Source organism: Lepisosteus oculatus, chromosome 3 (genome assembly GCF_040954835.1).
Source record: "Lepisosteus oculatus isolate fLepOcu1 chromosome 3, fLepOcu1.hap2, whole genome shotgun sequence".
NCBI lineage: Eukaryota > Metazoa > Chordata > Actinopteri > Semionotiformes > Lepisosteidae > Lepisosteus > Lepisosteus oculatus.
Window position 1 is genome coordinate 24004477 of NC_090698.1, and position 21072 is coordinate 24025548.

Consider the following 21072-nt stretch of genomic DNA (forward strand, 5'->3'; position numbering starts at 1 on the left):
AGAAAATGGATGGACATTATCTATGTTATGTATAAAATCTATACAGTACATTCCATATACAGTAACTCAAAGTAATATCAAAAGATGAATCAAAGAAATATACTCAAAATACTTTTAATAGAAGACGTTTTTCTATTACATTTTGTGCTATATGATATACAGTTTATTAGTAATGTTAACACATTGGTATTTTCTAGGTTTGAGAGAGGTCAAGAAGATGTCTTCAATGTGGAAATAGATGACATTGCACCCATAAAAAAAATCAGGGTTCGCACTGATGGCAGTGGAAGTCGTCCAGACTGGTTCTTGGATAAGGTTGTCACTGATATCTTTTTCATGAACATTTGAGCACTGTCACATTAACTAGTGAAGGCTTCATGCTATTGGCTATTCTATATACTCCAAAAGACTTTGCAACAACAAAATTATTGCTGAATGGAAGTACTTAATACTAGACACACCTGAAGAAGGCTTCACAGCCGAAACGTTGTGTTTTCTCTCTTCTCTTTTCAGCGTGAAATAAACCTACAGTATTACTTGTTCCCTTACTTAATATTATTATCTGCAACAACACGTTTACTTTTATTTAAAACAAAATCAAAATATACATGATACAGTAAATTAAAAAATGTACAAGTCAGATAGGTCAAATCAGACTTTGAGAAAAAGTAAAACAATCATTGCTGTGTTCAACATATTTTTATATATTTGGGGTGCCAAATTGTATAACAAAGTCTGTTGGGAAGATTGCATTCATCGCTTTGTTAACAACATGTGCTCAAAAGCTGCCACTCAAACATGTGGACTGAACTGTTCACTGCATCACATAATAGAAGATGAAGATCACAGAAAGCAAAGCCCAGAAAAATGAAGTGTCTGTGGTTTAGTAATATTCAAATTGCAAATCCCTTAGTGCCCGTGCATCACTAGATTACAGCAAAAATACTCTCCCACAATCTTTATCTCTCTTAAGCCCTACTCTCCTAAACTGTTCCAGATTGATTTGAGCGAAGCAGTGGTCAGTAAATAGCAATATTTTTAAAAGGCTAAATATAAAAGCTTAATATTTATGTTTGCCAAATTACCTACACATTATGCAGCTAATTGTTTGAGTACATGTTTAATTTTCTAGATCTATCTAACCTCATCTGAAATTTTTTTATGAATAACCTAGGTCTAGAGAGTAATGTGTTATGAATAACTAGAGTCTAGACAGGAGGATAAAAACCAAAGAAATTAATTTTGGAGTTGTATCTAGTGTATGTGATCCAGATTCCTCATTTCACCTCATTTCAAATAGAACCAACCAAATCTGACCCATTTGAAACTGACACTGTGGAAAAGCACCTCCTGTTAAAAAAATCATTTTATAGTATTCCAGGACTTTTTTTTTTGCTTTTCTTTCTGGTACAGTCGTAAGTCCAGTTATTGATATAAATTCAGTTTATCCAAAGCACAGATATTTTGTCAGCTCAAGATGCACAATAAAAAGGACCTTCCTTTAAGAGTCCTTAGGGAAAGATTTTCTGGTTTTCTTTACATTAGGTAGTCATTACAAATTGATTTTGTCATTGTGAAATAAAGAAGATCTAAGAGGTCATACTTCTTTAGTGAAAATTATAATTTTAATTTGGTAATAAAATTGCTCTCTAAAGTCACATTTAGCAATTAACCTACCCCCTAATGTCTAATGACTTAAGGTTTACAATATTTATTAAACTACTCAGTGGAAAGGATTATGTAGCAGAATAAATGTAATTATCAATGCTATTGAAAAATCATTAATAATATTAGTTACATACTGTACAAGTTCTAGTTTTCCAGGTCTAAGCTGGTAATTCATTTTCCTTTAAACCAGACTAATGATCTGACTTAATGGAGCTCAAGAGACTCAGCTCCCCAGCATTTGTGTGTGCTTATGGTTTGATGTGTTTACGCCGGGTTGATTTCTTAAACCTTATGTTCATTATTCATCGCAAAAAAACAAGTAGAATTTTAAAGAAAATAAAAGACAGAAACACCTAAAATGTTGTTGGGGTCCATCTTGGCTGTGTTTATTATTGCACAACTCTAAAAAGACATTCATGTTCTGTGAAGTGAACCATCTCATAGTCTAACAGTGTGATCAATGCATCTGGACAACTATTTTTTTTGTGTATTTCAAACCACTAATTGGAATTAATCCATTGTTCTCAGCAGACGGTGACAGATTGTCTAGGAGGGGCAAGACAGGGATGAATGAATGAACCTAATGTATAGTGGTCTATAGTGGTATAGTCTGTGGCTCTAGAGGCAAGATGTGCTATAGATACTCTTATAGCTTATTTACAAAGGTAGACTGTTAAAGGGGATAAAGAAGACACCTTCAGCTGGCAGTGGATTTACTAGTTTAGGTTTTTCATGGATTATTTCATGTGGTTTGTAAAGTTTCCAGTATCAACACATACTATATGCTAAACATAATACTATGCTTTAAACACTGTGTTCAGCTTTTGCAGTCTAAACGTTTGTACAGAATTACTTCCACAACACAAAATTATTTCCATTTTAATTTAGATACTGCATATTTTCATCAACAATTACAATATAGGATATCTGAACAGATGGTCCTAAGTAAACACAGAGGATTAGACCGGAGACTGGATTAAGCCATCAGCCCTCTAATTAACCATTTGTTCCAGATTTTCCATCAAATCCTTTCTGAACCATTTTTTTATATCACAGTCTCTTGGATTAAGAGAAGGCTGAGCTGTTGTATACAAAATAAAAGACCGAAAATGTTTTGTACACAAAGTTTAAATGATTGAAATATGTTGCAGGACATTTCAGACAAAGACTCTTTGTGGAGAGAGAAATGGAAGCACACATACAACCTGCAACAATTGATCTTTTAATCATCTAGACCACAAGACTTTTATTGAAACATAAAAACTGTCATTTGACAGTTAACATGAGACTGAAAGTCAGACGTTTATCATCACAGTACAACAGGGTGCTCAGGGTGGTCATTCATTTCTTTTCAGCCCTTGTAATACACATGGAGATCTCAAACTGAAGCTTCTGTGATCATTAAGATTCCAATCATGTTGGCACAACAGTGTTGTTGTTTTTTTCAGATCTATTTGCTTAACTTCTCTTAGCAGTAGCAGCAGAATCTTGTATGTAGATAAAGATTTAAAGTACTAACCTCTTCATGGCATGAAAATACATTAAGTAATTTATTTTTTAAACAGATTATTTGAAATGTGTGTGAATACCAGTAATGGGTAATGTAAATAGGAAAGCATCTGATTGTTGTGGCATAAAAAGCACACGGCCTAACCAGTGGGTTCCAGAACATCTTACACCCCTACTGTATGTCCTTACCATTCTAATATGTTTTTTTCAAATCCTTTCCTTTTTTAAAAAGGCTTACCAAAAGGCTGTGATTTTAATGGCATATAGGGGAGAAAATCATTTGTATAACACAGACTGAGAAAATATTATAATACATATTTACACATTAAAAAATCAACAACAAAAAATGTATTTTATATTACAGAGCTTGTTTTTTGCTGCTTATATGTACCTTGTTTTGTGGTGTGCAGTTTACAACAGTTCACTTTACTTTCTGGTCCAATAAGAAATGTTTTTAAAAAGAAAATGATTGTGGAATGTTTAAACTTTTTAGATCAGCTCATTATAAATAATGTGGCACACCTCTCTTCACAGGCAAACTTTAGGCTGCTGAGACTAAATGGATATCAAGGGTGGGGTTCACAGTAAGTTTGACTTAATTCTGGCTGTTCTGCAGATCATTTTACGGAATATGAGCACAGAAGAAGTGTCAGTTTTCACCTACAATGAGTGGCTCTCCAAGACAAAGGGACCTAAGAGGACGACTGTATGTGAGCTAGCAGCTGTGGTGGATGAAGAGCAATTAGTGGAGAAAACAACCTACACCATACAAGTGAAAACCAGTGATGTATCAGGTAGGACTTTCAATCTCCTGACAAGTATCCCTTGCTGCAAATAATTAAACTGCGCTGTATTCTGTGATAAAAAAGATAATTAATTTGCAGTAACAGACTCCTGCAGATTTATCTCGGAAGCATCTGTGATGAAATGCAATAAATTTACAGGTTTAGAGAAAGATTTAAAAACGAGGAAGAGATAACAGTGGGTCACAGATTATTTTTGATGGTGTCCTCCTTTCAATTTCGTCTGAAGAGCGCGAGTACATATCCATTTCCTTCTGTTTTTAGGGGTTTTAAATGCAAATTGTATGTACTGACCTGATTTTCAGGAAGATATTTAGAAGGTAGTGCTAAAGTTGAGGCAGTTAAGAATTAAACTTATCAGGGATAAAAATGTTAAGTTTGTTAAATGTTAAATGTTAAGTAAATGGTAAGTTTTCCTTGCTGCCTTTCTTATCACACAGATTTGTTGCACCACTTTGTTTTCCCTGCAAAGAAAAAACACCTGTCAACTATCATCTGTGTTCCTCCACATGCAATACAATTAAGCCTGAAAATGTTTTCCTAGCATTGGTAAAAGCTTTTTTTTCTATGTATTTAATGAGATCCAGGTGTTCCTTACAATTTCAGGAGTTTTTTTTATTCTTCTTGCACTACATCCAAACTGTCCTCTCGGCCCTTACTGTACATGATCGTATGGAGGGGCAGCTCATTGCCCCACCACAGACAAAAGTGGAAGAAAATGTAGAATGAAATCGCAAAAGACAACAACAAAGATCTTGCCCCTTTTAAAGATGCTAAACATCATTTTCAAATTGTATTTCAGACAGTTTCATAGGAAAATTAGCTATGAGTACACAATCAGACACACAACCATGCACTCCTCTACTTGCACACCACTGGGTGACAGGGTCTGTCTCCTAAACACTGCATTGAAGTAATGGCATTAGCACAGCAGTTATTAACACTCATTCATGTGCCTTATTTCTTCAGCTTGGGATTAAAGCAGCCCCTTGCACTAGGGTCTTTGTCTAATGTGTTACTGCACATTACAGAGACATCATATGTGCTAGCAGGTTAGTTTCCAGGGGAGTGAGGATGCTCATATTCCTTTTTCTTTGATATCGATTCAAGGAAACATTTTTTTTTAGTTTCTCAACCTGCTTTTCCAGTGTGAACAGTAAAGCCCCGGATAGCTGTTGTTCAAAACCTGGTTTGTGACATTGGTGCAGGATGAAGTCTGGCTCTAGTCACTACATGACTGGAATTCTCCTAGAAGTGACTCACAATTGGTTCAGAGCTGGCGGTAGGGTTGGGATTTGTCAGTTAGGGCTCTCTTGAGTCCTAGGAAATACCAGGTGACTACAGCTCTGGCATCTTATACAATATGTTAGCACTTAGCTTATAGGATGTTAAAAGATGACCAGCTCAGTGGGTATGTGGGACAAAGAGCCAGTCTGCACTTCCTCATTTGCTGGGTGTATACAGTTCTTCAAAAGGAAAAACCATACCAGAGCTCATCCTGATTTCGGTACCATTAAACTACCTAAAGAGCACAACCCCTTTAATGTGCTTTCCTATTCATAAAGAAGGGTGGACTTGAGCAATCTGGGTAAATAGGGGTACCAACTGCAGTGTCTTGTAATGAACAGTTCTTTCCGGACCCTATGCGGACAACACAATCCGAAGAAGTTGGGAAACACTAGGGAAACGCAGGAATACGGGGCTGAAGACAGGTGGGCGTGTCCAAGGTGCGCTGGTGCACGGGGGGAGGTGTGGCCGAGGCGAACAATCCAAAAGAGTAATCCTTAGAGAGAATCCAAACAAATGGGTAAGTCTAAAACCAGGAGATCCATCAGAACAAGGAATTAAAAAACAAAGGCCGGGTCGGAACCGGCAGACAGGGAACAGGAATGGGAACCGAGATTAAAACCTTAATGGGACCGGGCGCTTCCAGGTCCCAGACTCGCACGGTACGGAAACCAGATGCAGAGCCCGGATGAGCGTCAGCGCCTGGCTTTTAAGGTGGGCTGGGAATAGGAAACAGGTGCACAGAATAAAGTCTCAAGTGAAAGGGCTGGAGCACCCTTAAGGAGGGGGGACTATAATCGTGACATGTCTGCAGTGAGGACATGAAGCCATTACATAAAGTCATGACTCTACAGGCTTATACAATACCAGGATAGTTGTATCATGAAAAGTAATTGACCATTCTTAAGAAAAAGGATAAGCCTAACCATCTTATTGCAGTTTTACTTATTCTCATGTATCCATTTTAAGGGCTTGGATTTTTTTTTGCCATCTTAGATAAGATTTCTTAATTTGAAATTTTCTGCTGTGTCTTTTAATTCATTTTTAAAAGACAACATCTAACTGCTAGTAATTCATTCTCCGAAGAGTAAGAAATTCTCCAGAGTACAAAAGCTCCACATCCCCAATTGTACTTTAAACACACTGGCTTTTGCCTTTATGCATGGTTCCTGAATAAATTATTCCACTTGTTAATTAGTTTAGTACTTTTTGTAGTTGCCATGGATGTCTTCCAAAAATGCCTTTCTTACATGAAGAAGCAGTGACATGTGAAGTTGCTGTAAGTTATCCATGTTGACAAATAATAATGCAATACACATTTAAGCATTCCTATGGGAATATAGCTTGTTTTCACATGATTCTATTGTTATACCTGAGTTTGTCAAAGGTGAATACTAAAAAAAGCTTGCACCTTTATTCTTCTATGACAAATTATTCATCACCAAGAAAAAAAGAAAATATACATCAATCCTCTCATCCACATTTGTGTTCCACCAATTTATATACCCACGAGCCGCCCCTGATTATATAATTAAAGAAGTTGCCTTCTGCAATTTCTCATCAGTCGGTAGAGATGCTAATCAGTTGTCATCTGAAGCATTAAAAATGCTTTGCAGGTACATCCTGCAATGCAGACGTGTAATTAGAAAATCCCCCAAAAAAACATTTTCTCCTTGTGCCGAGAGCCATGCTAAAAACCCAGTATAGTTTTCTAAAACACCAAGAGCATAATACATGGCAGTCAAAGAGTGAATGAGTAAAAATGATCAGTAACTAGGTAACTGTCAGTTTACTTGTTTTGTGGCTAATTGGTAGCTCAGGGAATGTACAGAATCTTAAAATGCAGCATACAGTGAAGTGTCTCCCTCACCCCATTTAACAGGACCCCTGGGGTGTTAACAGGGATTTAACACCCCATCTTGAACAGTGTTCTAATATCAACTATAAGAAACAGGAGATCAAAGTTAATTTATTTCTCTTTTGATATGGCAGAGATTAAAAATAATTAAAAGTACTGAATAAAGATACTTTTATTACAATTATAGGGTTTTACCAATGATTTGATAATAATTATATCAGGCTGGAAAATGTTTGGGTGTTTCGTAATCGTCAGCAAAATTGCATTTTGGTTAGTAAGTGATTCATGTATTCATTTTAATGTCTTTGCAGTGGTATAACATTCCTCATCTAGTGTTGCCTTGCAGTGTTCTGTAGATCAGAATTAATTTTGTAAGTTAGGTAAAGGCTAGAAAGGAGGAATACAAAGAGAATATTTGATCTAGAGGAGCTTTGGTTTTTCACATTGAAACTTCTTTGCAATATAGAATAAAATATTACAATATACAGTATTCTATTATTAATAAGAATAGAAAATAGAAGCTATAACTGTAAATATTAGGTTATTCCAGAATAGCCCATTCATTCCTTCTGGATAGATGATATCCTTATTCATCTTATCTCCTCCCCAGCTGGAATACATATAATTCCATTTCAATTTAACAGTGCATCAAACATCCGAGTCTCTCCGTTTGTCAGTACTAGCACAATGGATGGCCTCACAGAAAATAAGGGTCAATAGGAGTCAAAAACCACAAAAAATACAATCAAAAAATATAAATAAAATAATGACTAAAAAACTTTACATTTTAATTATAAGAGCTTTTCATTGAACCAGTTTGGCTGGATACTCTGTTGATTTCCTATGTGTAGCTGAAAACGTTTCTGGTACTTCTTGACTGCAGCCGTCTTTACTGAATATGTTTATATTGTGGGTTCTGGGGAGGTGAATACAGTACAAAACTTGGAGCCCCTCCTCTAAGGAGCTACTGGGTATGAGATAGGCTTTACTTTCATCCAGACTGCTGGGAGAGGGATAAGGCTTTGAATTTTCACCGAGGTTTGGGGAATTTAGTAATCTGTAGAAAACAGCCTTTATCTCACAGAATTGTCTGTTACACTTAAGGCACTTTTAGTTTAGTAATTAGTCAAATCTGCAGCACTTTTGAAAACAGCACATTTACACTCCCCATTGTTAATGATGTAACATTAACCTGTTATGAACATTATATGAGAGAGATTGTATTAAATGTTAGAACTCCTGTCTGTTTAGGCAGTTACTGAGCAAGAAATGAGTGCCAGCAAAATGTGGCATTGTGAGGCTGAAATCTTCACCATTGTTATCACTACAATTATGTCATTGACTTGTGAGAGACAGAAGCTACAGTACATGCACCGAGTATGTTAGTGGCAAAAGCATCTTGTCCTTGCATCCATAGCTCTTGTTCTGTGATTGACTCAAACCAAGTCAACTCAGTCTCAGGACAGTCAGGTTTGGAAGAAAATTGGGTGGGATGGAAGACGCATGGTCCTGCAAGCAGTCAGCATATATCTTGCAGTTACTGGCATTTCACACTGGCTCTATTAACGTCTAGAGTCAATATCACCATATTTAATAACTGCTGTTTGTGCATCAAAAATATTAGTAACACCATGGATATTGTCAAAGATGATGGAGTTGCACCTTCCTGACAACAACCTGGGAGTGAACCACTTTTTTGACCAAGCACATCAGGCTATCTTCCCCCAGGGTAGCCTGATATGTTCCCTTAGTTGAGCCAGGAGATGTGCAAGTTGGGACTCATCCATTTAGTTTCATTGGAGATAATAAAAAACAAGGACTTATTGTCAGGGTTTCACCACCAAAATGTTGCAGACAGGGAAATATCTGCCTGTTCAGTATGAGGAATTTCTTCTCCTGGCTTGTCTGCAGGATTTCAATGGATCAGCGTGTGGTATGATACAAACAAAATAACAAAAGCACTTTCTTTTTCAAATGTTGGTCACTAGAGAAGAACAAAGAAAGTGTTTATAAACCCTAGCAACAGATGGGCAAGATGTCATCATATATGTGATGTAATTAAATATTTGACTGATCAAAATACCATAAAGTTGTGATCATTATTCTACATTATTCAGGAAATTCAAGAAAAAAGATACAAAAGCAGCAGAATTAGCAATCAAATAAAAAACAAAAAAGCAACTGAATAGCTTTTGCATTTACTTGCAGATACATTTTAATCAAAACTAAAAGTTATTGTAACAATGAAAATTGCACCACAAAATCAGATGTAGAATACATATTAATATTCAATGAATGGCAACATTTACTGTATATATGTATGAATGCCAACACCCTGTGACACTGCAGTTTAGATTAGGGAGTCTGATTAATTACTACAGCTTTCCAAGTTAGGAGCACCATGTTTTTCATGTTATTTGTAGTCTGTTATGTTCAGAAAGTGATAATTATTCTCTGGAAAAAATAAGTGGGGAAAGCGGCTGGTTGTTTGCAGCCTTAAAGCAAATCAGTGAGGTTTGTGAATTGCTCTGTAAGCAAAGGATCTGGAGCTTCTTGATTAATTTAGTTTTAAGTTCTAATGTGACAGTGAAACCTTGAAAATATCCCTTTGACAGTTTTCAGTCACAAAAGCAGTAAGTTTAGTGAGATTTGATTGAAAAAAATGACAGCTTCATGTAAACAATTGAGCTTTGACAGAATTCAAATAAATTAGCATGTAAAAATTACTGCTATTAAATCTGTGAAAACATGAATGGCATTATACTGGGGTCCATTTTAGCAGGCTTTAATCAAAAATGTCCATATGTCTCAAATATGGTTTCTATCCAGCGACTGGCCACACCATGGCAGGGGTCTGGTTCTTAACTGCAAGAGCAACAACATTACACGTGCAATGTTGTTTCTTTAAAAGCAAGTAGATGGATTGTGTTTACAGTAAGGCATGGTTGAAATTTGACGCCATTGCAGAACCCGCACATAGTAACCAAGAAATATGGTTAGTGGTTCTTTATTCATACATGTTAGCAATAACCAGTAATGAGAAAAGAATAAAGTCCAGTTTCCAATATCAAATTCATGAAGATTGGCCTCAACAGGATTGGAGCGTTCCATACCTGTTTAAGCCGTCCTCATCATTGTCATCAGCTCTTGTTACCCAGCTGTTGCAGAAAGACCTCTCTAAGGTCCCTCTGTGGATCCTTGTCTTAGGCTCTTTGAATCCATGTCTCTTCCATTATACTTTCAGTGCTGGCACTCATTTCACAAGTGTAGCAACCTATGCTAATTTTTATGTTTCTTTGCTCACTAACTCATTGCATTTTTCTGTTCCATCATGCTATTCCTATCATGGATGTATCAAATTAAAGCCTTAAAACATGAATAAATCATTAATTTATTGCAACATGTACATGGGTTTGAATTTAATTTACTGTAGACAGAAAAAAAAAGTACATGAATACATACAAATATAGACACCGGCTAAAACAACAATTATGTAATCATGCTCTCATCACTGGCATTAATTAAGTGCTATAATTTAAGTGCTGGTTGAAGTGTTTTTGTTAATGGATTTAATAACAAGCTAAAAAATAGAAAAGGTAGGTATAATATAGGAAGAAATCCCAATCCAGGAAGTTAAACTGAAAAAATATGGTGTGAACACTATAATTGAATTAATTAGCCTCAAGGTAAGAATAGGTCTAATGTGTTTCTATGAAACTGAAATTTCAATGACTCAGACCTCATAAAGTATTTGCTTAATATGAATTTTAAGAGTAGAAGCTGTTAGCTCAAGCAATTTCTTTGCCTCTGTCTGTCGAGATTTTCTTTCACCATTTTTAAGTATCTGATCTCATGCAAATAAAATCAAACAAAGCATTTCAGTGTTCCATTTGAAATTAATCAATGCTACGAAAACTACATCAAGTACATTATTTAGCCTAATGCTTTCGCTAAATTTTTCCAGAACATTTTGTGACAAGATGAAGCATATTTTTTTCTGTTGGTGTGTTGAAAACCTTTGGATTTTGTTCTTATTGCATTATGTGCAAATTTCTCACTGTTTTCCAATAGTGAATAATAATCATACACAATATCTTGCGATTTGTTTTAACTTAACTGTTACCCAATATATTGTATTTTTCCTTCTGGAAGAAACTATGAACTTAAAGGTAGAGACCAATTTGTAAAGCACCTCCAAAGCAGATTTGCATAAACAGATCCTCAGTGTGTGAGCAGGTGTTAAATGAACAGTTATATCAAGCACCACAGAGGAAAAGCAGTGTCTGTGCCTGAAGTGGCAGATACTGTATGGCTGTTCATTTCCAAAGCAAGAAAAAAGTCAGTAGGATCAGCATCATATAAAATTATTGCAATAATATTACTCATCCATGCACAAAGCATGCTTATGATGACAGTGATAAAATCCATCTTACATTTTGTTTCTATATAGATTCCAAGGGTTTATAGGACTGGCTATTGATTCCTCCTTTTATTAATTAATGTAGTATGGAGTGCACAGATTTGTAAAGAGGTTATACAGGACGCAGTCAAGCAAATTTACATTTTCATTCATTGCTCCATGCCATAGACAGACAATGCCCATCCCTTACTAACATAGGCAGCCATCATTGCTATCTATTACTCTATAATGTGGAATCAATCATAGTTTTAATTTAAGCCAGATGGACCTAAGAAGCCTTTCTGAGAGAAAGGAAGAAAGGTAAATCATCAACAAACAAGTATAGCATTAGTAATGGTGTAGTCAGTGTAGGAAACTGAAACATACAGTAGTTTTCATCCTTGTAATCTTTGACCTTGCAGAAATAAAAGGCTAATTTCATGAGAAATATCTCCTTGTTAGACACTGCATCTGTTCATGTATATGTGAGCTGTCAAACACTTTTCAGACTGTCTCTGTGTAGGAGGTACAAAGTGTCCATAATGGTAGATGTGTGGGGGTGTCAGCTGACAGAGTGGTGTATCCTTATTGCAGTCCATAGGGAGCACTTAAAATCACACAGGGGGAATTGAAAAAGCATTTTAATATTGCATGTAAGTAGCACTTTAAAAAGTATGTGTTTTAGAGTGGGAAAACTACCAATTACACATTTTTGAATAGAGAGACATGTATTGGTGTGTGAGCTATCTATCAGAGAGAAATGGTAATAATGACACTTTTCAGCAAAGGCTCTTCTAAAATTATGAACAGCTATATTGTTTTTAAAAAGTAATTGGATTCCATCCATGCGTCAACATTATAGTTCTTAATTTTGAGCTAAGTTTAGAGCACTGAAAAATTAGTTTACAAATCATTTCTCTCTGACTACAACACAACAGAGGAAGGTACCATGTGCACTCCTATGAACAGGTCATTTAGTAAAGGGAAACGTACAGTACAAGCACCATCTCTGGTAATTACTCCACTGTGGCCTGTCACTCACAGTAAACATTTTCATTATTTAGCATCAATCAGACTCACAGTACTGTGCATTTCAGGTCACTATGGAGCTACCTAATCAGTGAAGCAGAGAGGAAAGCTTTGTAGAGATGAAACAGATAATTTTGGTCATTCTTCATGCTAGAGAACACTGTTTAGGAATCAGATCAAAAGCACCCCACAAACACTATAAGGTTTTTTGAAGATTCTGAATGAACATTGAGCCCTATTTTGCAACCTGTTTTGAACCCGAGCTGTGTCCTAAGATAACTGTGACAGGTTTTCCACAAGAGGCCCATCCAGATCCAGGACTGGGCATGTTTAGACCACTGGTTCTCAGCCCAGTCCCTGGGGGATCTCTCTGAGTTTTTTCTCCAGTTGCTAATGTTGTTAATCACAGGCTCATTCATTTCAGTTTTTTGATTGCTACATGTATTTACATTTGTTTTTCAGTTCTTTCAACATTAAATGGAATTTGTTGTTACCAATTTCAGAACTCTCTTAATGCAGACAGTATGAGCCTGGAAAGGTAACAAGATGGACCTCTGCAATAAAATAAAAAAAAATATTTGTGGGAATGTTTGAATGTATTTGTTTAATGTACCTTCATGTTTGAATGTATTTGTTTAATGTTTCCAATTTGGCTTGTAGGGGCTGGTACTGACGCTAATGTCTTCCTCATCATATTTGGAGAGAATGGGGACACAGGAACCATCGCTCTGAAAGAGAGCAATAAGCGCAACAAGTTTGAGCGCAAGCAAACGGACGTGTTCAAGTTTCCTGACATGCTGAGTCTGGGAGAGTTATCCAAAATCAGAGTATGGCATGATAATAAAGGTAAAACTAAGTCAGTACAGCCCCTTGCTAAGAACAATAGCTAGTGTAGACTTAAAATGAAACCTAAACTCACACTTCTATTTTTTATACAATGTTTTGTTTTCAATCAAACTTCTTATTTTTTTTCTATTGAGACAAAAAAAACCATACCAAATGTTTAAACTTATTTTTTGAAAAAAAATGTGTCTGTCAACTGAGCGTCCTTTTTCGACACGTGATTGAGTGAGCTATCAATCATATGCTGTTTAAGTGAATGCAAATGTTTTTGATTAGTTAAAATTGTGTGGTAACATTATCTCTCCTAAGTACAATTCCACTCTGATCTTGCACAATCTGGGCTAACTCGGTTCCCGGGTGTTACACTTCAGCACTGATTGAAGAGAGTCCCCTCTTATGTATAAATCAGTTAGGACACAAATCAATTACACAAAAGACATTATACACTGTGCCTTAAAAAAGTAAAAAAGTAAGTAGTAGACACATTTTTTTTTCAATTTGTATGTTTAATTTGTATGTTATATATACATTTCAAGATGTATAAAAACTAATGTTATTACCAAGAAAATGTATTTCAAGAACATAAAAGTGGCTTTCACAACATTCTTTCAAATTGTGTATCACAATCAGGTGCTGGTGCAGGCTGGCATTTGGAGTTCATAGATGTACAAGATGAAGTCATAAATAAAACATTCCGCTTCCCCTGTGATCGCTGGCTGGCAAAGGATGAGGATGATGGCCAGGTTATTCGAGATCTTGCCTGTGCAAATAACGACACTTTAGACCTCAACGAACGAACTCGTAAGTCCCTTGTTTTCCCCTTCAATTGTTAATGTTGCAAGTCAGATAAAGGTAATGCTCTGCCTTGTCAATGTGAAGTTAGCTACTTTATACTTCATAATATAAAGCTACAGTACTTTATATTATTAAGCTTAATTCAGCTAATTTATAAGCAAAAAAGCAATTTTAAACTTGTATTGTCGTTTGGTGGTTAGTACTGCGGCCTCACAACAAGAAGAACCTGGGTTCAATTCCAGGCTTGGAAAACTGCCTATGTGGAGTTTATGTTTGCTTCCACATCCACAGATATGAAGGCTAGGCTTGATAGCTTTAATACGAGGGTTTTAATCCTGCTCTTATCATAAGGCAGGAATTTCTTTCAGGAATATTTGTGAACTCTAAAAAACACCTGATGGATCCTTGAAGGTGCATGAAAGAATTTTAATTTTATGGATTTCATTCAGTTACAGTATATTGAATAGTTATGATTTTATTATTCAGAACAAATACTGTATGCTTGTCCTTGTTAGGTTACTGGAAATATTCTTCAGGTGATCAAAATGCTAGATGTTTTTAACTACAATTTACTATAATGTTAATGAAAACTGTAATATGTTATAAATAATGGAGGAGCAACATTTAAGTTCTCAGTTATATTTTAATAGCCACAAAATATCTGTTTAAGATTCTTGGACAACAGAATCAACAACCTTAGCATGATTTTAAAAAATGGATAGATGTTACCATTAATTTACTGAGTAATAAATTCTGTATTTCTTTGAAAGGATATGAAATTGTTACAACAACCTGTGACACAGATGACGCCGAAACGAAAGAGAATGTGTGGATTGTGCTTGAAGGAAAGAAGGGACGTTCTAAAGAATTCCTCCTGGAGAACTCTTCAAAGAAAAAGAAATTTCAACGGTATTTTTAATGAAAGCCTTACTTTTCTGTGCCTTTTTCATTCCTCACTAAAAAATAATGTTGGCAGTTTTCAAATGAAATTACACAGAAAGGGTAAAAGCTGAATCAAAGGGTTTTCCAACTTTAGCCCTATCCACGGGGTATTATCCTATGTCTATTTTTTTTCAGCATTTGAGCTTCTTAGTTTTTTTTGTTACCTTTCTTGCTTATTATTAGCAGATGTTATGTGCAACCCTTCACGTAACCTGCAAGCCTTTTGTAGTGGTTTAATTGTGAAGAAAAATAAATTGTACAAATTCCAAAAAATATTAGATTTTTCTATTAACTGTTATTGTATTCATTGCATGTTATTGTTCTTTCAGGGGAGCAACTGACAGATTTGATTTTCCTTCTAAAACTATCGGTGACGTTGCAACCATCTGTGTTGGGCACTGTCCAAAAGATGGCCGAAAAGTTTCATCCAAAAACGAAGTTTTCTGGCACGTGCAGGAGATTGTTGTCACAGAAAAGGAGCTTCAAAACAAGTGAGTATACCTGATCTGAGCAGTCAGGGAAGAAATGTGTATTTTCTATGCTGAGAGGCAAATGTACTGTAATGATGATATCTTTATATAGATCATCCAGTAAATCCTCAAATAACTTTCAACACCTGAAAAATAACTCTCAGGGCAATTAACTTTTAATAAACAATTACAACACTAATAATAACTATTAATATTATCATCAAATGGTAAAATCGATTTATATTAACTTTTAATAGCTCTTAGAGGTATTAAGAAATTAACTTGTCTTATTGTGTGAAAAAGGATATTGTGATACACATGCATTGTGTGCATCCTAACCCCTATGAAAACAAGACATTGGTGAATTCAGTCATTCACAGAAAATATATATTTGGCATCTTGGAGTGGTGAATTCTGAGATGTACCATCATTTGGCTACAGTGTCCACCCAGATAGTTATTTTATTGTTTTTTAATCATGTCAGTGATGTCAGTACAGCACAATGTGATCAGGACAGCTGGAAAAAACCTACAGCAAATGTCTGAAGACATCTGGGACACTATGGTTTGGATTTAGGATTAGTTCATAGAAAACAATGAGGGGTGAATGATCCCTCTGGCTTGATGTCCCTGTAGCAAAGGGGTTAACTGCTTATGTTAGAAATCGTCCAAATTCTGCTTTATTCTGCACTTTTAGCTTTATCAGTTTTGACTCGATTGCAAATATTCTGAATAGAAAGTCTTATTTGAAAGTGTCATGATTACAAATTCAGATGTCAATAATACCTGAAAACTTTGCAGGACAGTTAAACAGTTTTTCAAGGCACTGCAAATTCAAAACCACAAAATTGCCAAAAAAAAAACTAGAAATTTACTGGATTTACTAGAAAAAAGCTGGATTTACTAGACTCTGTTGAGTCAATGCCCAGAAGGCAATCCATTATTACACCAAAAGGTGAGAGGTCCTCATTGACTCAGACAGTGTGTTGCATTAAGACATATTTTTAACCACAGCCTTAATGTGCAGTGAGAGAACAGGAAAGGAAAAATAAAAGATGGTCAAACACTGAATCAGCAAAGTCTAGACTTTACATGTGCTTATATATAATTAGGTCAGGATTATGTTATTTTTGTGAATTATTTAAATATCATGCTGTTATTTTCTCTCTTTTTTATTGTACTCTTTAGGTATGTGTTCCGGTGCAATGCACAAATCCCACTCTCATCCAAAAGGGATGATTTCAAAACCTTTGAGTGTTCGAAAGTAATGGAAAGCTTTGCCAGCAAAGCCCGGAGCCTGGTACCTGTTAAATATGAGATAATTGTGATCACAGCAGATGAGAAGGATGCAGGGACTGATGCCAATGTCTTCATCACCATTTATGGTTCAAACGGGGACTCAGGCAAACGAGCACTCAAGCAAAAGTTCAGGAACCTGTTTGAGCGTGGACGCACTGACCGCTTTCTACTGGAGATGCTTGACTTGGGCGAGCTACTGAAAGTGAAAATGGAGCATGACAATACTGGTTTGAATCCCGGCTGGTTGCTGGATCGTGTGGAGATTACAAACACTGCCAATGGTGTCACCACCATCTTCCTATGTGGAAAGTGGCTGGACACCAAAAGGGCGGACAGGCAGACTTATAAAGTGATTTATCCCAAATACTGAAGAGGTTATTTTCATATTTTTCTTCTGTTTCTATGATAACGCTAAGCACACCCTTTTAGTCAGGAATACTCAAAATATATCTTTCTCTTTTCTCACCTCCTCTTTTGCCAATGCAAGGCAGATTGTCAGGAGCACTTCAAAAAAGACGGTGTAATTTCTTTTGGGGAGCACTTATTTTAATATGATGTTGAACAAGAGAATGAAAAAGGCAATCACAAAAAGTGGAACTTTCACATCTTTGCCATAAATGTCTGCCTCATTCTCAGGGTCACATTGCTGGATATACTGTACAATACACAGTATGTGTTTGTGTCTGGTCTGATTTGTGCTTGATGTCAAAAACTACATGAAAACCTTAGCATTTTGTGAAATTAATCATGAAAGCCTTTCCAAGGCAATTGTAACCCATCTTTTATAAGTACAATCTAAGCCTGCATTTCTACCAGTAATTCTTCTGTAACTGTACATTATTATAACATCATGTTAAGAGAAACTACCGAAAACCATCATCTTTTGTTATATAGTGTTGACTGAAAATTAATTATTTTTCATTTATTATTAATTATTTAAAATCAGTGCCATCAGGGCACTAATATAATTTGGTAGGACATAGCTATGAATATAGACATGAAAATGCCCACTTCCATCAAAGCTAAATGTATATACAGTAGCTCAAGGCTCATGTTGACCTTTAATAGAAACTTACAGTTTTTTTATTATTTATTATATAAAATTATATGACTAAAATCCCTTTGATGGTTTCCTTTACAATTTTCTCAGATGCATTCTGGATTTTCCCATACAAAGGCCTAAAGCTTGTTTTATTCCAATGTCTAATGAAATCAATGGGATAGAAAGTCTTAGAGCCTTTTCTTTTAAAAAAAATTACAGTATGTATCCGACAGCCTTCTGAAAAATGGATAGAATCATTGATATTAAAATGGCAATAATATGGCGGTTAAGGCATTTTATGTTGTACAATTTGGCTTCTTTAAAGAAATATGAGAGATCAATTACCTACTATTAACTAACCAAGGTAAATGGGACAAATGGCCTGTCACTAGTCATCCTTCTTATGTTTTATGTTCTCATTAGTTTTTCAATGACTGTCTCAGAGGGATCTATAAAAATTTAAACTAATGGTTTGCCTGTTATACACTTTGTTCTACACTCCTATACACTCTGTTGTGCCACCACGTGTAGTATGTATGACTCATCAGGGGGTTGCTGCTACTGTGCTTTTATATCATTATCAGGATTTAATAATAAATTAGGTTTAATTCCATTGAAAAACAATGTTTTATTGACATTATGCCACATAGAGATAAAGACAGTGATGGCATGTATTTTGAAATGGTTGAAGAATGATACAGAATTAAAATTATTTATTATACTTAATACTTACAATTCTTAAGGGCTTCAAGATATTTTGTATTAAATATTAATATTTTTCTGCAAGACCCTGTTGAACCCTGATACTTTAAAAAAGACAGAATAACTCAGCTACGTTTTGTAACTGCATATCATGAATAGAAATTTGCTTTTAATTTTTATATTAGATTTTACTGCTTCATGCTTTTGTATGTTTTTTACACTGGGGAGGCAGCTAAGCAATTATTTCAAAGGCATGTTTGAAGGCAGAGTCAACAGTTACTTTCAAGTTACTTTAATGGTAATCTGACAATATACTGTATAAAATGGTATACATTCATAGACTGTAAAATGTGGACTGCACACTGCAGACAGTGCCATTGGAATATGGCTGAAATACGATTTTTAAACAAAAGCACTCATAACTTTTAAACCAACCACATGACATACAGTCATAAGATACATTTTCAACTGGCATGTTTTCCTAAACACTGTATTTGTTTTTTTTACCACAATTTAACAAGCTCTGGAGAATCAGTCTACAGACTGTCACCATAAGTCTGTTCTGCTGTAAATCAATATTATTTCTTGATTCAATATTGTTTCCCTTAAAATGAAAGATGAAACACTGAAAAAAAATCACTTTCTGATGTGAAACTTTTCAGTTATTTGCCGTTGGTTTCAAAGTCTAAGATGAAATAACATATATAAAACAAAAGCTTAAATGAATGTGTAGAAATGAATTAATGATAATAATGGAAATTTCTATATTGTCTGACGGTTCAGAATAGAAAAGTTAAAGTCTAGAGGCCTAAAGGTACCTGCATTTCCATTTTCTCTTTTATAATCTGCTGCTAAGATCCTCCAGGTTTGTTTGCCCCACAGTGTTATTCTCTCATTAAAAACTTGAGAACTACTCTTATAATCTATGTATTTTCCTGTATAAGATGAAGCAATTCATTTCCTTTTGGAGGACAGGCTATGCCCTATACTCCATTCATCACAGGTTCTCAGTGTGACTTACAGTACCGTTAGCTTGCAGGGGTTTTCATGAGAGTCACATCACTCCTCCAGACAGTGCAAACTCTGCAGTTCCTTCTGTGGGCTCGCAGTGCGAATGAGAAGGGGAAGGTGCCAACAGTGTGTGTTTCAGAGAACAACCAGCACAGTCATCATGCCTTACCTATCATTCCAAGGGTTGCTACCTTAGCTTAGTAGGTTGACTCTTGGCAAATTCAAGGAAAAACACTTGGTAATTCCAAATCTTAAAACCCTCCTTTAAACTCCGAACTGGTTAACAATAAAAACAAAAACATGAATAAAATGTTTGCAGTTTTATCTTTTTGATGACTGGAAAGGCATCTAAAGGCAGTTGCTGTGAAGGCAACCAATCCTGGTTCATAAAATGTGAGAGAACCTAAACTGTGTTGAGCAAGTGGGACAAAACTAACTTAAAAAAGAAAAAAGAAAGAATTTACGGGATACTCTGCATTGTACCATGGTGATTTTGGTGATAAGAAAGACATGGCTGTAAGAGAAAGTAGGAGCAGACATTATGTGGGATGAAGCTTCTCAGTGTGGATATTACTGAACCAAAGTTTTTTTACAGAGTTTATTGAAAAGACATTAATTAACATCTGGATTCTGTCACAACATCCATGCACAAATACTGTAGCATTTCTTAAGAAATACATGATTCAAGAATTAGATGTGTTTGAGGCTCAGACCTCCCTTCATAGTGAAGAGCTAACCAAGAGGTAGCAAAGCCAGAGATGGGGTGGAGGAAGGATATGTTAGATGTGACAAGAGAGGTTTGTTTATGGTGTGTGTAGATTTCGGAAAATGACATTGATTATGATTTAGATGAGCTGGGGCAAAAGTAATTTGTCATGCATAAAATGTACCCCTGGGCTTTTGTTGTTTTTAGTTTGCATTATCACACTAAATGCAGACATGTACGAGATGCCAAGTATTCTTTTTTGTTACCCTTTTTGGTTTGGGAAAAAGTGTGAAAAACCATGTTTTGTTGTGTAATGAAATACTACAAAAGAGAAACCCAGATTAAAAAATTGAGTAGTCTCTCATTTTAGGAATATATTTAAAACATGATATCGTCTTTTTTCTGTTGCAAATTCATTGTCTAGACTTGCATGGAAAAACTTTAAATTGTGCTGTCTTGTTGCCATATCATCCATTTTAGTTATTTATAATTAAAAGCAGTAGATGTTTTTGTGACTGTTGATAGAGCTGCCAAAATGTTAGCTTGCCAAGTATAATTAAAATTATTATCAAATTATTTAGAGACCAGGGGTGTTTGTGGGTTTTTTTTCACCTTGATTGAGAGGCTTATATTGTATTATATCATATATCAAAGATAATAGCACATCAAAATAATAATATTAATATTAATATTCATATTAATATATACAG

At 35.4% G+C, this 21072-nt stretch overlaps 1 protein-coding gene across 1 annotated transcript in view; it reads left to right on the forward strand.

The window, feature by feature from the left end:
* loxhd1a (lipoxygenase homology PLAT domains 1a) overlaps positions 1–17960 on the forward strand; it is an 86304-nt gene extending 68344 nt beyond the window's left edge. The window contains exons 41-47 of the mRNA XM_015339037.2: positions 198–315; positions 3794–3971; positions 13214–13399; positions 14027–14197; positions 14962–15100; positions 15463–15624; positions 16791–17960. Coding sequence (XP_015194523.2) covers positions 198–315; positions 3794–3971; positions 13214–13399; positions 14027–14197; positions 14962–15100; positions 15463–15624; positions 16791–17271 — 1435 coding nt within the window. The 3' untranslated portion in view covers positions 17272–17960. The remainder of the gene's footprint in view (positions 1–197; positions 316–3793; positions 3972–13213; positions 13400–14026; positions 14198–14961; positions 15101–15462; positions 15625–16790) is intronic.
* Positions 17961–21072: the final 3112 nt, after the last annotated feature.